The following is a 17,188-nucleotide window of genomic DNA, read 5'->3' on the forward strand; positions in this document are numbered from 1 at the left end:
GGATACATTGATTTATACTGCATATAGTAGTCCATATGTATACATCCATACTAGAATATCTGGAGTATTTTATGGCTGGTTATGACATCAGCGGCTGATTCCCCGCCATGATGTCATGGCGTCGGGTTCTGTCGTTGATTGGTGGAAGCCTGCCGGGACGACCACAAATTGTGAATTCGCCAAAATGAAATGGTTTGCGCTGTCCGTATATAATAGCACTTGGAGTAGGCTTTTTGCTCAAGGCTGACTCCATAATAAATTGTCAATCCTGACTGCTCTGTGTCATCTGTCCTGTTCTAATGCAATCTAGGCCAGCCGGACCAGGTCTCATCCAAAGCAAAAAAGAAAAGAAAGAAACAGAGTCGGTCCATGCCCGACCTCGTCATCGGTGACAGCATCCTGTCTTAGCCCAACCCCTCTTCTCGTCCCTGCTCTGCGTCCGGACCAGCCAAACCATCAAACCAGCTAACAAGCTAGTTAACTAGCAAACCAGCTAACCATCAAGCCAGCTACCCAACCGGCCAGCGGGCTCTGGCCCTGCCAATGTCGACGGTTCCCAGAAGGCCCAGACCATGTCCGTTTGCGGTCCAAGGATCGGGTTCCTCGTCTCCTTGCTCTTTGTCCTGAACTCGACGGGAGTTGCTGCCGGGTTACTAGCTCCTGTTCTAGGAATGCCCAGGTGACCCGCTGCTACTCGCACTTACTGCTGGTCTGTCTGGAACACCCTGACACATCAGTTGCCTCGCTTCCGCTCTCGCCTTCTTCAATTCTATCCTGTCATTGTGCTACCTATGGTACTGCTGCTACCCCTGGTTACATTTCGAATGCGCTGATAGAAGATCGGCGCCCGATGATGCATGAAAGATGAGATATGATGTCGCGTTGCGGCTGCTCCGCTGCGGCTAGTCTCCTGTCTCTTTTCTCTCGCTGTCACCATCATATTTTTATTTCTATTTTATTTTAGATTGTTGTCTCTGGTAGCCCCTCTTTCTCCACTGCTACATTGGTTCACCTACAGTCTCCTACCGAATAGGGTTGAGTGGGAGCCGATAGGGCCTGACCGATGACCTCACATTGTTCGGGACGGAGTGGAGCGACACCCGGGGGAATGGATTTTTCATTCTCTCTTTTCTTTTTTTCAAACCCTTCATTTTGGGGGCTCGCGCACTTTCCGCTGAGGGGAAGTAACCGTATCTTCACTGGGTTGGTTTTCAGGCTAATTTATTTTCATTTACGATGGTGATGGTGTTCTTAGATCACCCCCATCACAACCCGGAGATGACCTGGTATAGGAAGGTCGAAGGGAGAATGAGATACTTCGAAGAATATTAGGTATTAGGTATTAATATCGCAGAACTACTTCCGTAAGGGAACCACTCCGTGTGGGTATTCGGGAGTTAAAAGGAAAGACCAGATGGAATGCCAGAGCATGGAAGGGTGTAGAAGCCGTGGAGGAACACGAACCACATCAACCCCCCGCACCAAGCTTGTATAAGGAAGATAAAGCACTCTAAATCGAATCTGATTAAAAGTAAAGAAGAGTATCAAGGGTGTCACTAAAAAAAGAGTTGAAATTTCAAGTTTCCTCATAATCTTCCTCCACGAGAGAGCGAGTGGCAGTCAAGTGGCAGGCTTACCCACACCGTCTCCGCCCCTTACCCTCTCTTCCTCTCTTCTCTTCCTCTTCTCCCTCTTCCCTCTCTTCTTTCCTCCTTTTCTCCTCTTCTCCTCTCCTCTCCCCTTCTCGACTCTTTTCCTTTCTTCTCTAACCCCCTTCCCTCCACGTCGATCACCCATCGCACAAAATAATAAAATCACAAAAAAAAAGGTGAATCCTCCGACTTGCCCCCGCAATCTGCCATCCCATCCAATCCAACCTCAGCCTCCCCCCCTCCTACGGACTTCAATTTCTGCCCCTCCCCCTCCAATCCCCTCAGCCACGCGATACCCGATTGATCTACCCATTGCATACCTACTTTGTCTACTTCATTCGACCCCTCGATCACTTGGTCCTTCCTCTCTCTTCTTTTCTGGTTACTGTTGGCGGCACTTGACTGCGATACCCTTCCCCTACGTGTGCTACCGCCGCCACCACCACCACCACCACCACCACTCTATATGCGCATAGTTCATCTCCCCCCTCCCACCAGCGGTTTCTCATAGTAAGCCACCAGTTCGTGATTGACGTGATTGACTACTGCCGGCCTCGGTTTCTCGCAGAGTCACCGCCCTGCCTGTTGAGCTCCAGACCCAGATCTATTCACTGTCTACTGTCTACTGTCTGCTGTTCACTTCTACTGTCCCCTCTACCTACACCCCCCACCCTTCTATCTGTAATCCACAAACCTTGTAACTTGCTCGCAACTCGGTTCAATCTGACTGGTTCGACTTGACTGCGAGTGTATGATTACTGGGTTTTAGGCTGTCGGTTGCCTTTGATACATCCATACATCCCACCTGAACACCTGCCTACACCTGATGACCCATCACATCCCTGTTCCTGTTTGCCACCTGCACCCTACCATTTGACTGCCTCGACTACCTGCACTTCTCTGCGCCTCTTTGCGCCGCTGTCCTCAAATAAGCAACGCTAACCCATTATCGCAGATCTCGACTGGTCTCATTCAGATCGAGCCGGCTTGATCCTTACTACCTTTTGACGATCCGATCCCCCACGCACTAGGTGCATTCATCCCACCTACCCACCTAGACCCCCTCAGTACACGACGAGATGGCGCCAACAGACCCCAAGAAGGCAGAAGAGCCCGTGCGTCCACCAACCCCCCCAACCGGCCGAGATGGATGTCGCTAACACATCGCAGAAGACGGGCCCGCCCAAGCTCTCCGATGTCAAGGAGCTGATCGATGAGAGCACCTTTGAGCAGATCCTAGAGATGGACGATGATGACGACCGTGATTTCAGCAAGGGTATTGTCTATGGGTTTTTCGACCAGGCACATGCTACTTTCGAGAAGATAGAGAAGGCGATGTAAGCATCCACCGTTATTTCCATTACAAGATCTCTACCACCGGATTGGCTGGCGTTCCATATAATTTTGCATTGTGCTAATATCTTGCAGTGCGGATAAGCAGTTGGAGGAACTGTCACAGCTGGGCCATTTCCTGAAGGGATCCTCCGCTACACTGGGTCTCACGAACGTTAAGGACGGATGCGAGAAGATCCAGCACTTCGGCGCCGGCAAGGACGAGGCCGGCACCACCGACGAGCCTGATGAGGACGTTTCTTTGAAGAACATCGACAACACCCTCCAAGAGGTCAAAGTTGAGTTTGTCAAGGTCGAGAGGTTTTTGCGCCGTTTCTATGGCGAGGAACTGAAGGACGAGCCCGAGGTGAAGGAAGAAAAGAAGGAGGCAAAAGAAGAAAAGAAGGAAGTAGAGCAAAAGAAGGAAGCGGAGCAAAAGAAGGAAGCGGAGCAAAAGAAGGAGGCCCCCAAGAAGGAGGACTCGAAGAAATAGGCCTTGCCAGACCCGGCTCAGCCTAGACACAATCATAGCTTTCTCATGGCTTGATTCGATTCAATTCGGACCGGATCTGAATAAGGCAGGCGACACATTCCAAGCTCCGTTACATGTTCTTCTTTTTTGCTCCCTCTCCCTCTCCCGCTTGTTTTGACCTCCGGCAAACCCTTCACCTTTTCTTTTTTTATCCTTTTTAGCGACGGATGGAGCATTGCAATGGCCTTTCTTTATTCTCATCTTATCCACACACATACTCACACACCTCCTTCTTTTCAACACTTTTTTGTTCTTTTCTTCTTCTATCTCTTCTTCCTATGTATTGATCGCCTCGCTCTCCGCAGTACATACAAAACCTCCTCCCAACACCCTGGCCACACCCACCGATGGATAGATCAGCCCAAGATCCCTCACTCCTGTCTTGACTGGTCTCAGATTCGATCGACAGTCACAATACCCAGTTGGAGAATAACGGAACCAGAGCTTCGTCTGTATCTCATGATATCCACTCATATTCCATTTTGCCTAGTAGCTGTAAACAATCCGACGAGCTGTCCAGCCTGTAGATGCAGAATGACTACTGCATAGTCCAAGCCTATGAGTGGATGGGTGAACGCGAATGCACATAATAGCAAATTCAAACATAACGGCAATATGGAAGAACAATCTGTCCTATCCATGGATGTATTCCGTAGTACTACTACTGAATCTTAATATATGCCGGACTTCGATCCACATCGACCTCGATTGGTTCCAAGCTCCCGCCACATCGTGGCTCGCTCGCACCGGGCCGCAGTGTGGATCGACGGTTGGATTGTGGCGGATTCTATGGAGCATGGGGAATGAATCTGATCGAGGGGTAATATGTACATACTCGTACATATGCATCCTTGGTTCAAGTTTGGACTTAAGTAAGACCAAATTGGCAGTGCTTCTACTAACTACCTGTTATCTGCCTCCCGCCCAGACTTCGAATTCTTTCGAGTAATGCGATCAAAATCTTTCCCAGGTAGGCCCTGCAGCACTATTTTACAGAATGGATGAGTCGGCTTGGAACTTGGAGTGTGGCTGCCAGTGTGGGTCGTTTGAAGGAACAACTTTAATCATAAGAATGCCCTATAATAGTGCCCCATATAAGTGAATTGCAAGGCGTATGTAGCCTCTGCGCTTGTCTGGACAGTGGTGAGCCTTGGAAGGATGTGCTTATTTACTCATGTTCCGACTTCCAAGGTTGGGTATTTAGCACTGGATGACTCCTGGTCAGCCCTAGAGGTAGTACAATCTGGTTTATTCTGGAAGTGCGGGCCTTGGGACTTTCTTCTCGATGAGTTGACTTACTATTCCCGTATTACTAGTAGTAGATATGAGATAGTTTCATTGTGGCCGGCACCCTCCTCAGTACTAGTAAGAGTTTATGGGCATATTGCTCTGATCTCGTACATATCCCATCCTCGGAAGTTTGCATGGAGTTATATAAAGTCAAAATTTGCCTTCGAGCTTGAATGGCATTGTGTAACTTGGCGCACGCCCGTGGCGCTATTAGCGAATATAAGAAACTGTCATGTCCAAGCCAAATAGTATGGAAGACTATTTGATCAAAGCGGGGATAAAACAAATACCTACCTAGGTAGCTAGTACTAGAATCGATGAGAAATGAATACTAGGACCACAGACTATATCTTGAAGGGTTCTTTGCCCTGCACTATTGACGCCAATGCAAAGCACAGAACAACTACTCCGTATGTACACACTACATCCATTATCAGGGCGTCGCGCCTCACTTCGCCTCGGCTTGGCATAACCATGTGTATTGCGGGAAAACTTCACTTAGGGGATATGAGTACCCCGTACTAACGTTCGGGCCTGGACCGCAATTGTCACTACCCACTGGGCTTACAAGGCTCTCCTTGACGTCCGTTAAGTGAAGGCTAAATGGGTACAGACTGAAATTTGAGAACGTACTCGTAGTGTTCCAGAAGCGCGACCCACGCTCGTTTAGATTAATGACCGCTTGGGCCTCCGGCTTTCTGTGCGGCCTTTCCGGAGGATCCATTGCGCCAATCGCCAGTGCAGATGATGGTGGCGTGGGGTCGATCGGCGGAATCCGTTGTTTGAAGATGGAAATTTGCCTAATCCGAAGAATGTTCGGACCCCGAAGGATCATCTGTTTTGTCGGATTAATCGTGGGCATTTTGACCCTATTCCCACCGGTATTGCGTGGCGTTCGGCAACCAGACACACGGTAACTTTGCCAAACAGGGGGGGGGGGGCTGTTTAGATCGGAATTTGCCAGGTTTAATCGAAGTAACAAATGTAGAGAAGATGGTGAGTTTGGTTTAGTTATTATTATTTGACGCTATGGTATTTACATTGTAGCCGAGCAGCGATTAATCTGCAAACTCCGATCTGGATTGATTCTTTCCCCCCTTTTTCTTCCGTTAACCCCGATGAAATTGTGAGTCACTGCGTGAAGATCCCGCTTCCATTCGCTCTTCCGTCACTTGCCATTGAACTTCCTTGACAATGTGGGACTGGCTGTGTGTGCTTTCGGCATTTTCCGCCAAAGCGATGTCATCATGTAGACGGCTGAGTCCTTGCTTGCGACGGTTGCGCGAGAGGCCCGTGGTGCCGGAACTGTACTCGCGGAAATAGCGTCGACCACTTTCGCCGATCCAGGCGGGTGAGTAGCGGCGCATGAATTGGCGGAGGAAAGGTAGGCAGGGGCAGATGATGATGAGGTTGGCTTCGACGTAGCTGTAAAAGCGAAGTTGTTAGTTCTCAGTATGATCCACATAGCAGGCGGAGTATTACTTACATCCAGAGCTGGGATGGGGCTAGCTGGTATGTCAAGTCGGTTGTCTTTAGATAAGCGATTAAGGTCGTGAGTCGTAGAATACTTGTAATGAGTGTGCTTTTCGAGAGTCAGTTAGATATAATCTTGATGGTGTATAACCAAACAATCTGTCCTGGAGACGAGGAATACTCACGCGCAGCCGACGATAAACATCAGAAGCAGTCCAATCTTTTGGATACGCGGCATCTGCAGGCCGAGTACGAGAGGGAAAGGAAACACCAAGAGAGCGATATCGGTGACGATATTTGTGACCGCGGTTGCGATATACAAGCCATTGCGATTGACGCAATAACCTGTTGTAATGGCAGCGTTCCATCCTCTTTCAATGGGATTGCATGCAAATATCAAAGCGAAGACAATGGCAACACTGTATCCGCAAACGACGGCCGAAATTATATGAAGGGACCATACATAGATCGGTTGCTTGTTCACAATGCGGTGGTAGAGAATTATGAGGGCAAGTTTGGCGAATGCGAGGGCTGGGACGTAGACAACGGCGGCGGCGAGAATGACCTTCCATCGGAAATGTTAGTCGGCTTGGGTGTGGTTATTGGTTATTGATCTCTTGAGTACATACCTTTTGAAAGATGACGAACATCTCTGGAGTCACATTCCACAGGTGGATTCCTGTCCCACCGAAGCGATAGCCGTCTGCGAAATCATGTTAGAAAGATTGTCTTGGTAGTGATGAGAAAAAGATAGCGCATACGTATGCATACGACTTGCGTTCCCAAGGAGAACATCTGTCAAAGTGTTAGGGTTTCGAGTGGCTGAGATCCATTGTCATATTGGCTTTTCTTACCCAGGCTAATATCATCGATACTGTTCAGAGAGTTAGCAATACACCGAGGCAATCGATTTAGAGAGACATCGACATACCATCATCCCATCCAAATTTCGATAGCAGGCACGCTCGAGTATAAATTCGCATGGCCAAAAAGAGCGTGCTTAAAGTCAGCCCAATGCCAACAATGATCAAATCTGCCTTAAATTCCCATGGATTGGAATAGTCGAAATCAGGCGTCACCCCAGCTGGGGGGAGGAATTACGCCGACTTTCTCCCCCATGTCTAGTGCTGTGAAATGTATAGAAATGAACAAAAGAGTGTGTATAGGTTGGATAGATAGCGTGAGAGTGAAATGCAGCACAGGGGATTGATGCAGAATGTACATAAAGTTGAAGATTTAGGGCTGCTGTCATGACTGACTGTCATATGAACCGACACTTTCGGACCGTTCCTGCGTGTTTCCAAGGTTCAGCTATGTGGAGGCATTTGACGCTATGGCCCACGTTCATGCTAGTTGGCTGCTGGGTCGGGGGACCTTGACTATGCGTCTCTAGTGCATCCTTCGAATATAATCAGTGGGTTGTCCTACGGCGGAGTTCCGATGAAAGAAATCGCCGTGAGACAGCTGCTACGGAATTGAAGATTTGGATCGGCGTTGTGCTAGGAAATATCGGCAGGGTCTTGCATAAGGCATCTGCTGATGGATTCCGGAGTAGAATTGTGCATATATCCGAGCGCAGTGATCAATACGGTAGTATGGGGTGACAATACTAGCATAAGTGGGCTCCAAGTGGATGTTCTCGCAGTATTGGTTGCGCGTAATAAGTTACTATGTACTGTATCGAATACAAATGGTACAACCGAAAGAGAATTCTTGATCATGTTTGAGGAGACAAGTGGATTGAACTGCTTCCAATTCATTGTATCCAAAAAATAAACGGGGCTTTCCATGTTTTCTGGGGGCTGAAAGTCTAGTCCCCGCAATTGTCGACATACCGATAACACCCCCAAGCAAGGAAGGGGACGGATAATCTTCGTGCTCAACTCCCGGCTAACTGGCTGCAGGTGGCTTATTTTTGAGTTAAAGTAATGAGAAGCAGGACACGAGTCATGACCCCAGTCACTGCGTGGCTCAAAGTTTGGAATCTATGGAGAACACAATGTCGTTTCGACCCGCGGTGGGTCTGAAGGATTCGCGCCAGCAGATCTACATCTCATTGAGGAGGCCTGGGCATCCCTAACTTCTACGCCGGTGCATCTCCTGCATTAGTTCGTACTAGCTTGAAAGAGCATGTGTGCGAGCTTGGAATGTCCGCACGCTGCGTAAATAAGTACATACCAAAAAGTTAATCCTTCCCATCCCCTGCAACGGAATACGAGGCGGACAACAAGTCGTGATGCTGTCCCTCAACACCCTCAAGATCGGAGCTTTCCTCGGTCTTGCTGCAATTGCCCCCACAATTGCGGCATCCGAGAGCTCCTCGTGCCGTTGCCTCCCCGGAGATGACTGCTGGCCTTCCGTTTCGACCTGGAAAGCCTTCAACCAGTCAGTTGATGGACGTCTTGTTGCCACCGTCCCTCTCGCAACACCCTGCCATGTCCCCTCATACGATGAGAAGAAGTGTGCGGCCTTGAAGGAAGGATGGCTTCTGCCTGAGGAGCAGTAAGTTTTTGGAGTCATGTGTATTGTGCGAGGGGCAATTAACTGATCGATTCTTCAGCTATCAATCCTCTTCGTCTTTCATGGCTCCTTTCTTCACCAATGGAACATGTGACCCATACCACCCCGTCTCCAAGCCATGCACCCTTGGAAATTTCGTCAAATATGCTGTCAATGTCTCCTCGCCCGTCCATGTGGCCAAGACCTTGAGGTTCGCCGCCAAGCACAACATTCGCTTTATCATCCGCAACACCGGTCATGAGTATGCTGCCCTTCCAGCCAATACCTTTGATTCAACCATTACTGACTCTTCTCAGCTACAACGGAAAGTCCACTGGCGCTGGTGCTCTTTCAGTCTGGACACACCACCTCAAGGGCATTGAGTTCAAGAACTGGAAGGACGAGCATTATACCGGAAAGGTTGCTAAGCTCGGTGCCGGTGTTCAGGGAATCGAGGCCTATGAGGCAGCCCGCAAGCTCGGCCTGCGCATGGTCGGCGGAGAGTGCCCCACTGTCGGCATCGCAGGCGGATACAGTCAAGGAGGAGGTCACTCGTCTCTGGCCTCAAAGCACGGACTTGGTGCGGACCAGGTCCTGGAATGGGAGGTTATCGACGGTACTGGTCAATTCCTCACCGCAAACCGCACTCATAATAGTGACATTTACTGGGCTCTGACCGGTGGCGGTGGCGGTACCTACGGTGTTGTCTGGTCCATGACCTCTAAGGCTCATCAGGATAGCCATGTGTCTGGCTTGAACCTCACTTTCACCACCGACGGTATCTCCGACGAAACCTTTTACAAGGCCATTGAACTTTACAACACCCACCTGCCTTCCTACGTGGACCGTGGGATTATGAGTCTGAACTTCCTTACCAACGCTTCTTTCTCTCTTTCCCCCATGACCGCTCCCGGACTTTCTCTGAAGGAGCTTAAGGAGCTTACCCTGCCTTTCCGCGACGGACTCAAGAAGCTTGGCATCAAGTATGAGATGCAAGCCGAGGAATTCAGTAACTATCTTGATCAATTCAACGCCCAGACCCCGCTTGTTGAAATTGGAGTCGCTCAGTATGGTAGCTGGCTTCTTCCCCGCTCGATTGTTGAAAGTCCCAAGTCCAGACACGAACTGACCAAGGCGGCTCGCAATGTGCTTTCTTACGGCGCCACTTTCACTACTGTCGGTGTCAAGGTCACCGAGGAGGTCACTGGTGACGTTTACAATGCTGTGAACCCGGCCTGGCGTGGCGCAATTGCCCACGTTCTCATGTCTACCCCATGGGAGTTCAACAAGCCAGAGAAGATGCGCGAGAAGCGGAAGTTGATGACCGATGTCTTGGTTCCCAGCTTGAGCAATCTGTCTCCTGAGTCAGGAGCCTATCTCAATGAGGTATGCTATGAAATTAATTATAAGAAACGCTTTATGACAAATGCTAACCATCAACCGACTCTAGGCCGACTTCGATCAGCCCAACTTCCAGAAGGCATTCTATGGCAAGAACTATGACAAGCTGCGCGCCATCAAGGCCAAGTATGACCCTCACCACCTCTTCTACGGCTTGACTGCCGTTGGCTCTGATGAGTGGACTGTCTCGGAAGATGGACGTATGTGCCGGGCCACTCCCAGCAACTAAGGTGCGGTGAATTTCAAGTTGTAGTAGATATTGCTGTCTCGAGACTCATCCTTTGCGTCACACTGGTCGCAAATATTTTTTTTCTATACTACGATTGAGCGGCAATAATTTTAGACGGATTTTTATTCATTCAGATTTAGTCTAATTCAAGTTCATTATCATTCTAGAGATAATATGAGAACATAGCCACTTCACGACGGTATTCTGGCATGGTAGGCCCCAGTAATATTGACCTCGTCCGATTGCGGAGGATATTTAGCTGTTCAAGGTCTTCTCTACTAACTATGAATACATCTGTTTTTCTCTTTCATTCCAGGCACAGGAACGGATCGTTTTTCCGCCTATGAAACTATAGCTAATAATGTCTGATGGTACCGTAGATGGAGCAATATACGCTTGATTCGCTGTCTAGAAGCCATATCCTCCAGCCACCAATACCAGATTGACAAGTATGGCTTTTAGCTGTCATATTGAAGCACCCCGGTCCCCAAAATTAGGAGGGAATCTGATATCCCACCACGCCTGCAGCCGCAGTTGCATGCAGGAATGGGAGCTTTCAAAATGGGGATATCGGGAACCTGCATGTTTGGGCTTGGTGTGATGGAGGGCCGTGCGACGTTGATGTCTTCCATCAACCAAGCTTTAGAGGGCTTCAATTATTGTTCCTTTCATATTTGAGGTCGGTAGTAGTAAGGGTTGTTGTTATTGTCGGCGATCGCCGTTTCGAAGAAATATAGTTCCGTCGGGTTTGAGGCTAGGATATCGCTGTCAAAAATTTGCAGGAACGGATGCGTGCAGAGCTAAAAACGGAGACACGCGACGTATCTTTCCCAGACCCTTTATCTTCTGTGAATGGCGATGCGAAAAGTTCCGATGGGAGTCCTCATCCCTGCGTTACCCGCCCACGATGATTGTACTCCCTCGTCTTCCTTTACAACCCACCGACATCCCAGCTTTCCATTCTCTAGATTTCATATAGAAAAGCTGACCAAATATTTTCATATCGTATTTTTGTCTTCAGCTCCGGAGACACTGCCCTCCGGCTTCCTTGATTCTTAGATCCATCATGGTCTGATATTTTCTCTTGTAGCGAGGAATATATGATGGATCGAGTCATCTAGAGAAATAAACTTCTAATTTCATGTTCGTTGATATCTAGTGAATACGAGTAACCCAGTGAATTGATACTCGAGTCATCTATGTTTTGTTACCTCTTCAACCCAAGCAGTCCGAACACCACCCCCGGACCCAATGTGTACACATTACACAGGCAAAGGACTTGCATTCCCCAGACTGCATGCACGCTTCACGGGAGTCAGCACGGATATCTTTCCGATGCAGATGCAAGTAGGCTGGCCGTTTTTCTTATCGCAAGATTAAAATATTGCGCATGAGCCCGGGAAACGGCCTGGTGCGTCACACGGCATGGCCAACGAATCTTTTTCCTTCTCCCTGAGCCGCGGCCTGGTACAGATAGACAGATGGATTTTGAGATTTTTGCGACAGCTGGCGGGCGCCGGGAAGAGTTCAGAAATGAGATCGTGCTTCAGATGATCGCTCTTTAGTCTGGCGTTATACTCAATCGATACTATTGCATGCGGATATTTCGAGGAAGAAGAGTCTCACGGCTTGTCTAGGTAGCCTTCTCGGGCTTGTTATTGAGTGTTATACATTTATTATAAGCCTGACCCGAGCCGTCTACGGATACTCACATACTACCTGAAAACTGGTCAACACCCACCTCCTTGAGGCCTTGCTGCATCCCCTGTATCGACTCTACCAGATATTCAATCCGAGGTCGAACGCCTCGATGCATACACTGCATATAAATCCCCTCTTTTTTTGTCTCGGATGGTGGACTCGATATCAGAATTTCCCTCGAGCAGTTGACTAAGCTACGCTCAGTCCCTCGATCCCAACTTCGTGTCTTATGGTGTTTGTAGTTGATGCGAGATGGCTGTCCATGGAAAACTTGAATCGGGACAGGGTGTGCAACCGCAGCACCTGTCTGTTTGTTACTAACCATATTACCCGTTTGTCTCGTGGCTTTCTATCGAAGTGAGGAAATATACACACGGCCCGGACCTTAACCGTTCGGACAGCACTTCGGGAGGGGACTAGTCAAACCGAGGAATTGCTTACTTCAAGTTCATGGCCACAGTTGTAGTCAAGTATATTCATTATTAGACAAGTTTGAAGTAGACATAATGCGAGTTCCGGGAGAATTGAGATGGGTGAACAGGCGCATTGTACAACCCCAGCCGCACCACGATGCAGGCAAATCCTGTAGACGCATTGAACTACAGCAACCTGAATTATACAAATTAGAACTCCCAACGGATACAAGAGAACTAGCAAGATCAGGTGTTCAAGATGAAGCTTTTTTATTCTGTTCAGCATCACCCCCTAGCCCTTGTCTGTGAACTCGATCTATTCTCGTCTGACTAGTTCTTACACATTATGATAGATGTCAAATCACCAGTCGAGTAAATCCCGTCCGCGTGTCTCGGAGACACATGGACACTAGCCCTGCTCTGCCCTGCCCTGCCCTGCCTTGCCCTGCCCTGCCAACAAAACCGTTGGGTAATAGCTTCCCGTTTTTGCCTCACCCTACCCTCGACATCTCACTCGCGGACCCTCTCTGCATGTGCATCTACGCCTGTTAGATCTCGTCTCCTCGCCTACCCACTTAGTTTGCGCATTGCTTTCCTGTTTGATTGTCCATCCCCTCGTCCGTTCGCTTGCTCTGTCCTGTCCCGTCACAAAAGAGACCCGATTGCGTTCGCTCAACGGAAATCTTGTACTTGCTCGGGTCAATTGCCGCTGAGGGAGTTGCTTCTGCGCTATTCTTTTATTTGAGGTTATTCACTTCTGGAACATGCTATAAAGATCCCGAGAATTCATGAAACCTCCTGTATTCAGTTGTATTTCCACTCTCACAGATTCCCACTTGGCCTCCTCGCCCTTTTCTACCATCAACTACGGTGTTCCGCACACATATACTTGGCACTAGAGTACGACACACAGCATTTTCAACACGCATTAGTCCTAGCCAATACGTACCTGATCATTTGCCACTTATACAGCCATCATGTCACCTGTTGGCCCTCGAGTCTCCAAGGAAGAATTTATGCTAGCGCTAGGTCTGAACCCACAGGATGCACAACATGAACAGTATTACCGAGCCATGCGAGTAAGTACACTTCCACCAAACACAAAAGTTTGACATTTTACAAAACTATTCCAAATACATCGCTAACACCCAGCAGGATGAGGCAATCATAGTTTATAATCGCATGCATCAGGATACTTCGCATCTCCTTGATAGTGTGCGTACCGACCCCACCACGCGACCTCCTTTCTTTTGGCACCATATTCGACCAGATAGACAGCGCTGGGCGATAACGGAAATCTGGCGCAACGCAGCTCCTCTCACACGCCCGCTCTTCGATCGTGGTGGAACGAATGGCGAATATGGGCCGAATTGGGTTTCGGGTTGGTTGCTGTATAGCGTTTTTCGGTCCAGAGATGTTAGAAATAATCGGAATCGGCGGAAGGGGGGAGACTAGTTCTGGCGCAGAGATTGGTAAGACATGCAGCGGTTCCCTTTGGAGGGATTTTGACAGGAATTTGGGAAAGACGCTAATTCTCTTGGGTTGCGAGCAGATCCAAAAAAAGCAAAGCAGAACGAAGAAGCTGCCTCGCCGAAGAAAGGGTACTACGACCCAGTGCGAAATGGGACACTTTAGATTGTAATGCTCAATGTTTTCCGAATCTGCTTTGTGTATTGTTCATAGTGGCCCGAGATGATCGATGGTTATGACCGGGTACAACAGAGGAGAGTAATGCAAGTAATGTATATGGTAGAAAGCCAATTTCCAGAATGCAGATCTAATGAATCCTAATTCAATCATCGTCCTCGCTATCTTTATCATCTTTGTTCCTATTTTTCCCATCCTTCTCGCCGCGATTCGACCGCAGCACCTCTGTGACCCGCTCATCTTGTTCGTCAGATCGCTCATTCCACTCCGCATCATACTCGGCAGCAATGCTCTTGATCTCTCTCCTGAGCGCCTTGCCCTCATCAATCAAGGACTCCCAAAGCTGAAGATCGACGCTATGCTGCTGATATAGCTTTCGCTGGCGCGTACTGACTGTAAAGTCCAGCGCGGATTTGTACGATATCTCACGGTTGTGATATAAAAACCACAAGTAACCTCCCATCAATGTTGACAAACTGACCAAGTATGTCACTGGCTCCATGGTGTCCCATCCTAGATCCGTCTCGAAAGTCAATTTGTAGACACTATACCACCAGACCGAGAGGATTCCAAAACCACCAATGGCAACTCTTTGGGCCCCGCGATGCGCAAGCTCGTCACATTTGGTCTTGATTTCAGCAATGCTTTGGATCCGTCGTGAGAGCTTACGCATTCGCAGTCGGAGAAAGTACGTGCGCTCATTGAAAGATGGCACCGTTACTCGGATCTGACCCAGGCCCACTGGTGCCCCCTCGATGGTAACGATGAACTCGCCCGCCCGCGCAGCGTCACGAACAAAATCCCCAATTTCCGTCGCTTGCGACCACCGGACAAACCGTTCTGGCGCGCCGTCTAGCGGGTCCAAGCTGCTATCTGTCTTGCGCGGGTAGCTGTATATCTCGGCATCTTCCTCTCGGGAGCGTCGACGTTGGACGGGCGTGTCATTGCTGTATTGCTTTTCCACTGCTACACGCTGAGTCTTGTCGGTTTCAAGCTCGTCGATCTTCTTTCTTGGTTTGATCGCGTTGTCTTCGTGCTGGAGAGCAATAAAGGATATGGCTGGTGGGCGGAGTTTTTCGAGCTTTCCCTCGATGGGAGGGACTTCGGACTGGATCAAGCGCTCGAGGTATGACAATGGTTGCTGGGGTGGACAAGGATAGCTATGGGTTCGATGCCTGTTGGTTGTTAGAATTGTATACCAAGGCGCCGTTTGTGGATGCCAGCAATACCTTTATCGCCATCGCGGCTGTCGACCGTTGTCAAAGGGATGATAAGCTTGAATAGCCGGGATGGTGTTGTCAACAGTTTCCCTATTCGTGTTAGCTATGATTAGCGAGGACTTTCGCGACTCCATCATCGGCTCACCTTTCGTCATATCCTCTGACCATTTCTTGTTCTGGCCTTCTGTCGAAGGCCTCTTCCCATCCTTGTCTAGAACGTGCCGCGATGAACCGGCCTTTCTTTCATTATGCTTCTCCTCCAAGGTTTCCAAGAGCTCCTCCGTTCTTTCATTGTCACCGATCTTTTCCACATAGTTTGCCTTTTTAAAGTACCGAGCTTGTTGACACCCAGCAAGTAGAGAAACACTCAATCCAGCTTGATCCGATCGGAGTTGCGTCGAAAGTGTATCACTGGTAGCTCTCCTCCGAGAGAGAGTATGTAATTGACTGAGCGAAGTTCTCTGGTGACCATAGTGAAGGTTAATTAACCCAGTTGTACCGGGCAGAGGTCGTGCCGCCATGCCTCGCCATGATAGGGAGCCCCGTGTAGCCGACAAAAGGGACACGCAGCCCCGTGTCGGTGGACGCATAGCAAAGGTTTATATCTCAGAGGTGCGAAAGGGGGGGCCTTTGCTGGTAGGATGTCTATGAGTGTTGGTGTGGGTGTTGGTTTTTGTTTGTAGGAGAAAGAGGGCATTGTCGGGAAAGCAGGCAGTGTTGAGGCGCAATCAGCTCATGACGCATGTCAGGGGAAATTGTGGGGATGGAGAGGAGCAGGAGCGAGACCAAGACCAAGCATAAGAGTGCTGGGCATTGACATGATCGAATCCAAGCTTTCTTGGGGCAACTGAACTGGAACGGGAACTTGGTCGTGAACTGGGATGCTAGCCTGACGTCAGTGTGGCGCAGGGCGGTGAGGGACCGGGTGGCGGTAAGTGGCTCTGCCTGAGGATGACTAACTATACTTAACTAACGTAATTCCCGCATGACCTGGCCACCCGCTTGACCTGGCCACCTACCACTGTTAGAAAGATTCAAAATTAATTTGCTCAACTAGCACCTATTAATTCAACTAAATATAGCGATTTTTACATGTATTAATCCTATGGCCAATTTCTCTGCACCCACTACACCTCGCCGGAGCCCTAGTAGCCGGCCGTTCCGCCTGAATAGGCAATTCGCCCTGCGTATGGGAGTCTACTGCAGGTGCTTCTGCTGGTAAATCTAGCTGCGCAGCTGCCTGTAGGCCCTCTTCGACGGTCAAACCCTCTTCGCAGGGTATCTGCTTAGTCGACCGAGTACGCTTCTTTACTACCTTCTCATTCGCTGCACGTAGATTCGCGTTATCTTGTGCTAGTAGCGCAGTGTTGTGTAGCGCTATGCAGTGGCCCTTGATGATTTGATCTAGTATAGTTTTTGATGGGCTCGGAGGGCTATTTGACCGCTGCTTTAGCAGATCTTTAAGCATCAAAGCTTGCTTCTGTAGCTGAATCACGGTTCTGGGTGTCTTTGGCGTAAATTGGCTAGATCTGCTGCTTGGCCGGCTGTTTACTGGTGTAGGCGTTCGTAGAGAGATATTAAGCTTCGAAAGCACTCTTTCTGCATCAACTGGTACTAGGCCACTAGCTGCGAAGCTATTCTGAATAATAGCTGGCTGTTGGAAGGCCTCTAGCCGCGCACGTTGGTAGTCATCCAAGAAATCAAACTTGTCAATATGGTTATATCCTCTCCGCGCAAGATCGCTAATAAAGCGACCGTACGCACGCTTAAGTACTGCAAAGCACCCAACATCAAGCGGT

At 49.1% G+C, this 17,188-nt stretch overlaps 6 protein-coding genes across 6 annotated transcripts; 4 read left to right on the forward strand and 2 right to left on the reverse strand.

Moving 5' to 3' along the window:
* Positions 1-184: 184 nt before the first annotated feature.
* On the forward strand, positions 185-683 carry N7481_005763 (uncharacterized protein; the record flags this gene model as incomplete). Its single annotated transcript, XM_057264982.1, has 2 exons — positions 185-205; positions 510-683. 2 exons carry the CDS (start codon positions 185-187, stop codon positions 681-683), a joined length of 195 nt encoding a protein of 64 aa, XP_057122702.1.
* Positions 684-2,731: 2,048 nt separating this feature from the next.
* On the forward strand, positions 2,732-3,477 carry N7481_005764 (Hpt domain-containing protein; the record flags this gene model as incomplete). Its single annotated transcript, XM_057264983.1, has 3 exons — positions 2,732-2,767; positions 2,823-2,989; positions 3,081-3,477. The coding sequence occupies 3 exons, from the start codon at positions 2,732-2,734 to the stop codon at positions 3,475-3,477; spliced, it is 600 nt and encodes a 199-aa protein (XP_057122703.1).
* Positions 3,478-5,915: 2,438 nt separating this feature from the next.
* Positions 5,916-7,074, reverse strand: N7481_005765 (uncharacterized protein; the record flags this gene model as incomplete). The annotated part of the gene is made up of 5 exons (XM_057264984.1): positions 5,916-6,231; positions 6,293-6,388; positions 6,465-6,844; positions 6,909-6,982; positions 7,041-7,074. The coding sequence occupies 5 exons, from the start codon at positions 7,072-7,074 to the stop codon at positions 5,916-5,918; spliced, it is 900 nt and encodes a 299-aa protein (XP_057122704.1).
* Positions 7,075-8,515: 1,441 nt separating this feature from the next.
* N7481_005766 (FAD-dependent oxidoreductase) lies at positions 8,516-10,408 on the forward strand (the record flags this gene model as incomplete). The annotated part of the gene is made up of 4 exons (XM_057264985.1): positions 8,516-8,781; positions 8,840-9,040; positions 9,096-10,164; positions 10,229-10,408. The coding sequence occupies 4 exons, from the start codon at positions 8,516-8,518 to the stop codon at positions 10,406-10,408; spliced, it is 1,716 nt and encodes a 571-aa protein (XP_057122705.1).
* Positions 10,409-13,499: 3,091 nt separating this feature from the next.
* On the forward strand, positions 13,500-14,157 carry N7481_005767 (uncharacterized protein; the record flags this gene model as incomplete). The annotated part of the gene is made up of 3 exons (XM_057264986.1): positions 13,500-13,601; positions 13,678-13,903; positions 14,075-14,157. 3 exons carry the CDS (start codon positions 13,500-13,502, stop codon positions 14,155-14,157), a joined length of 411 nt encoding a protein of 136 aa, XP_057122706.1.
* Positions 14,158-14,314: 157 nt separating this feature from the next.
* On the reverse strand, positions 14,315-15,910 carry N7481_005768 (uncharacterized protein; the record flags this gene model as incomplete). The annotated part of the gene is made up of 3 exons (XM_057264987.1): positions 14,315-15,270; positions 15,369-15,479; positions 15,535-15,910. 3 exons carry the CDS (start codon positions 15,908-15,910, stop codon positions 14,315-14,317), a joined length of 1,443 nt encoding a protein of 480 aa, XP_057122707.1.
* Between the last annotated feature and the right edge of the window lie 1,278 nt (positions 15,911-17,188).

Source organism: Penicillium waksmanii (genome assembly GCF_028829765.1).
Source record: "Penicillium waksmanii strain IBT 27052 chromosome Unknown utg000005l:1.0-5232799.0:1.0-5237142.0, whole genome shotgun sequence".
Taxonomy (NCBI): domain Eukaryota; kingdom Fungi; phylum Ascomycota; class Eurotiomycetes; order Eurotiales; family Aspergillaceae; genus Penicillium; species Penicillium waksmanii.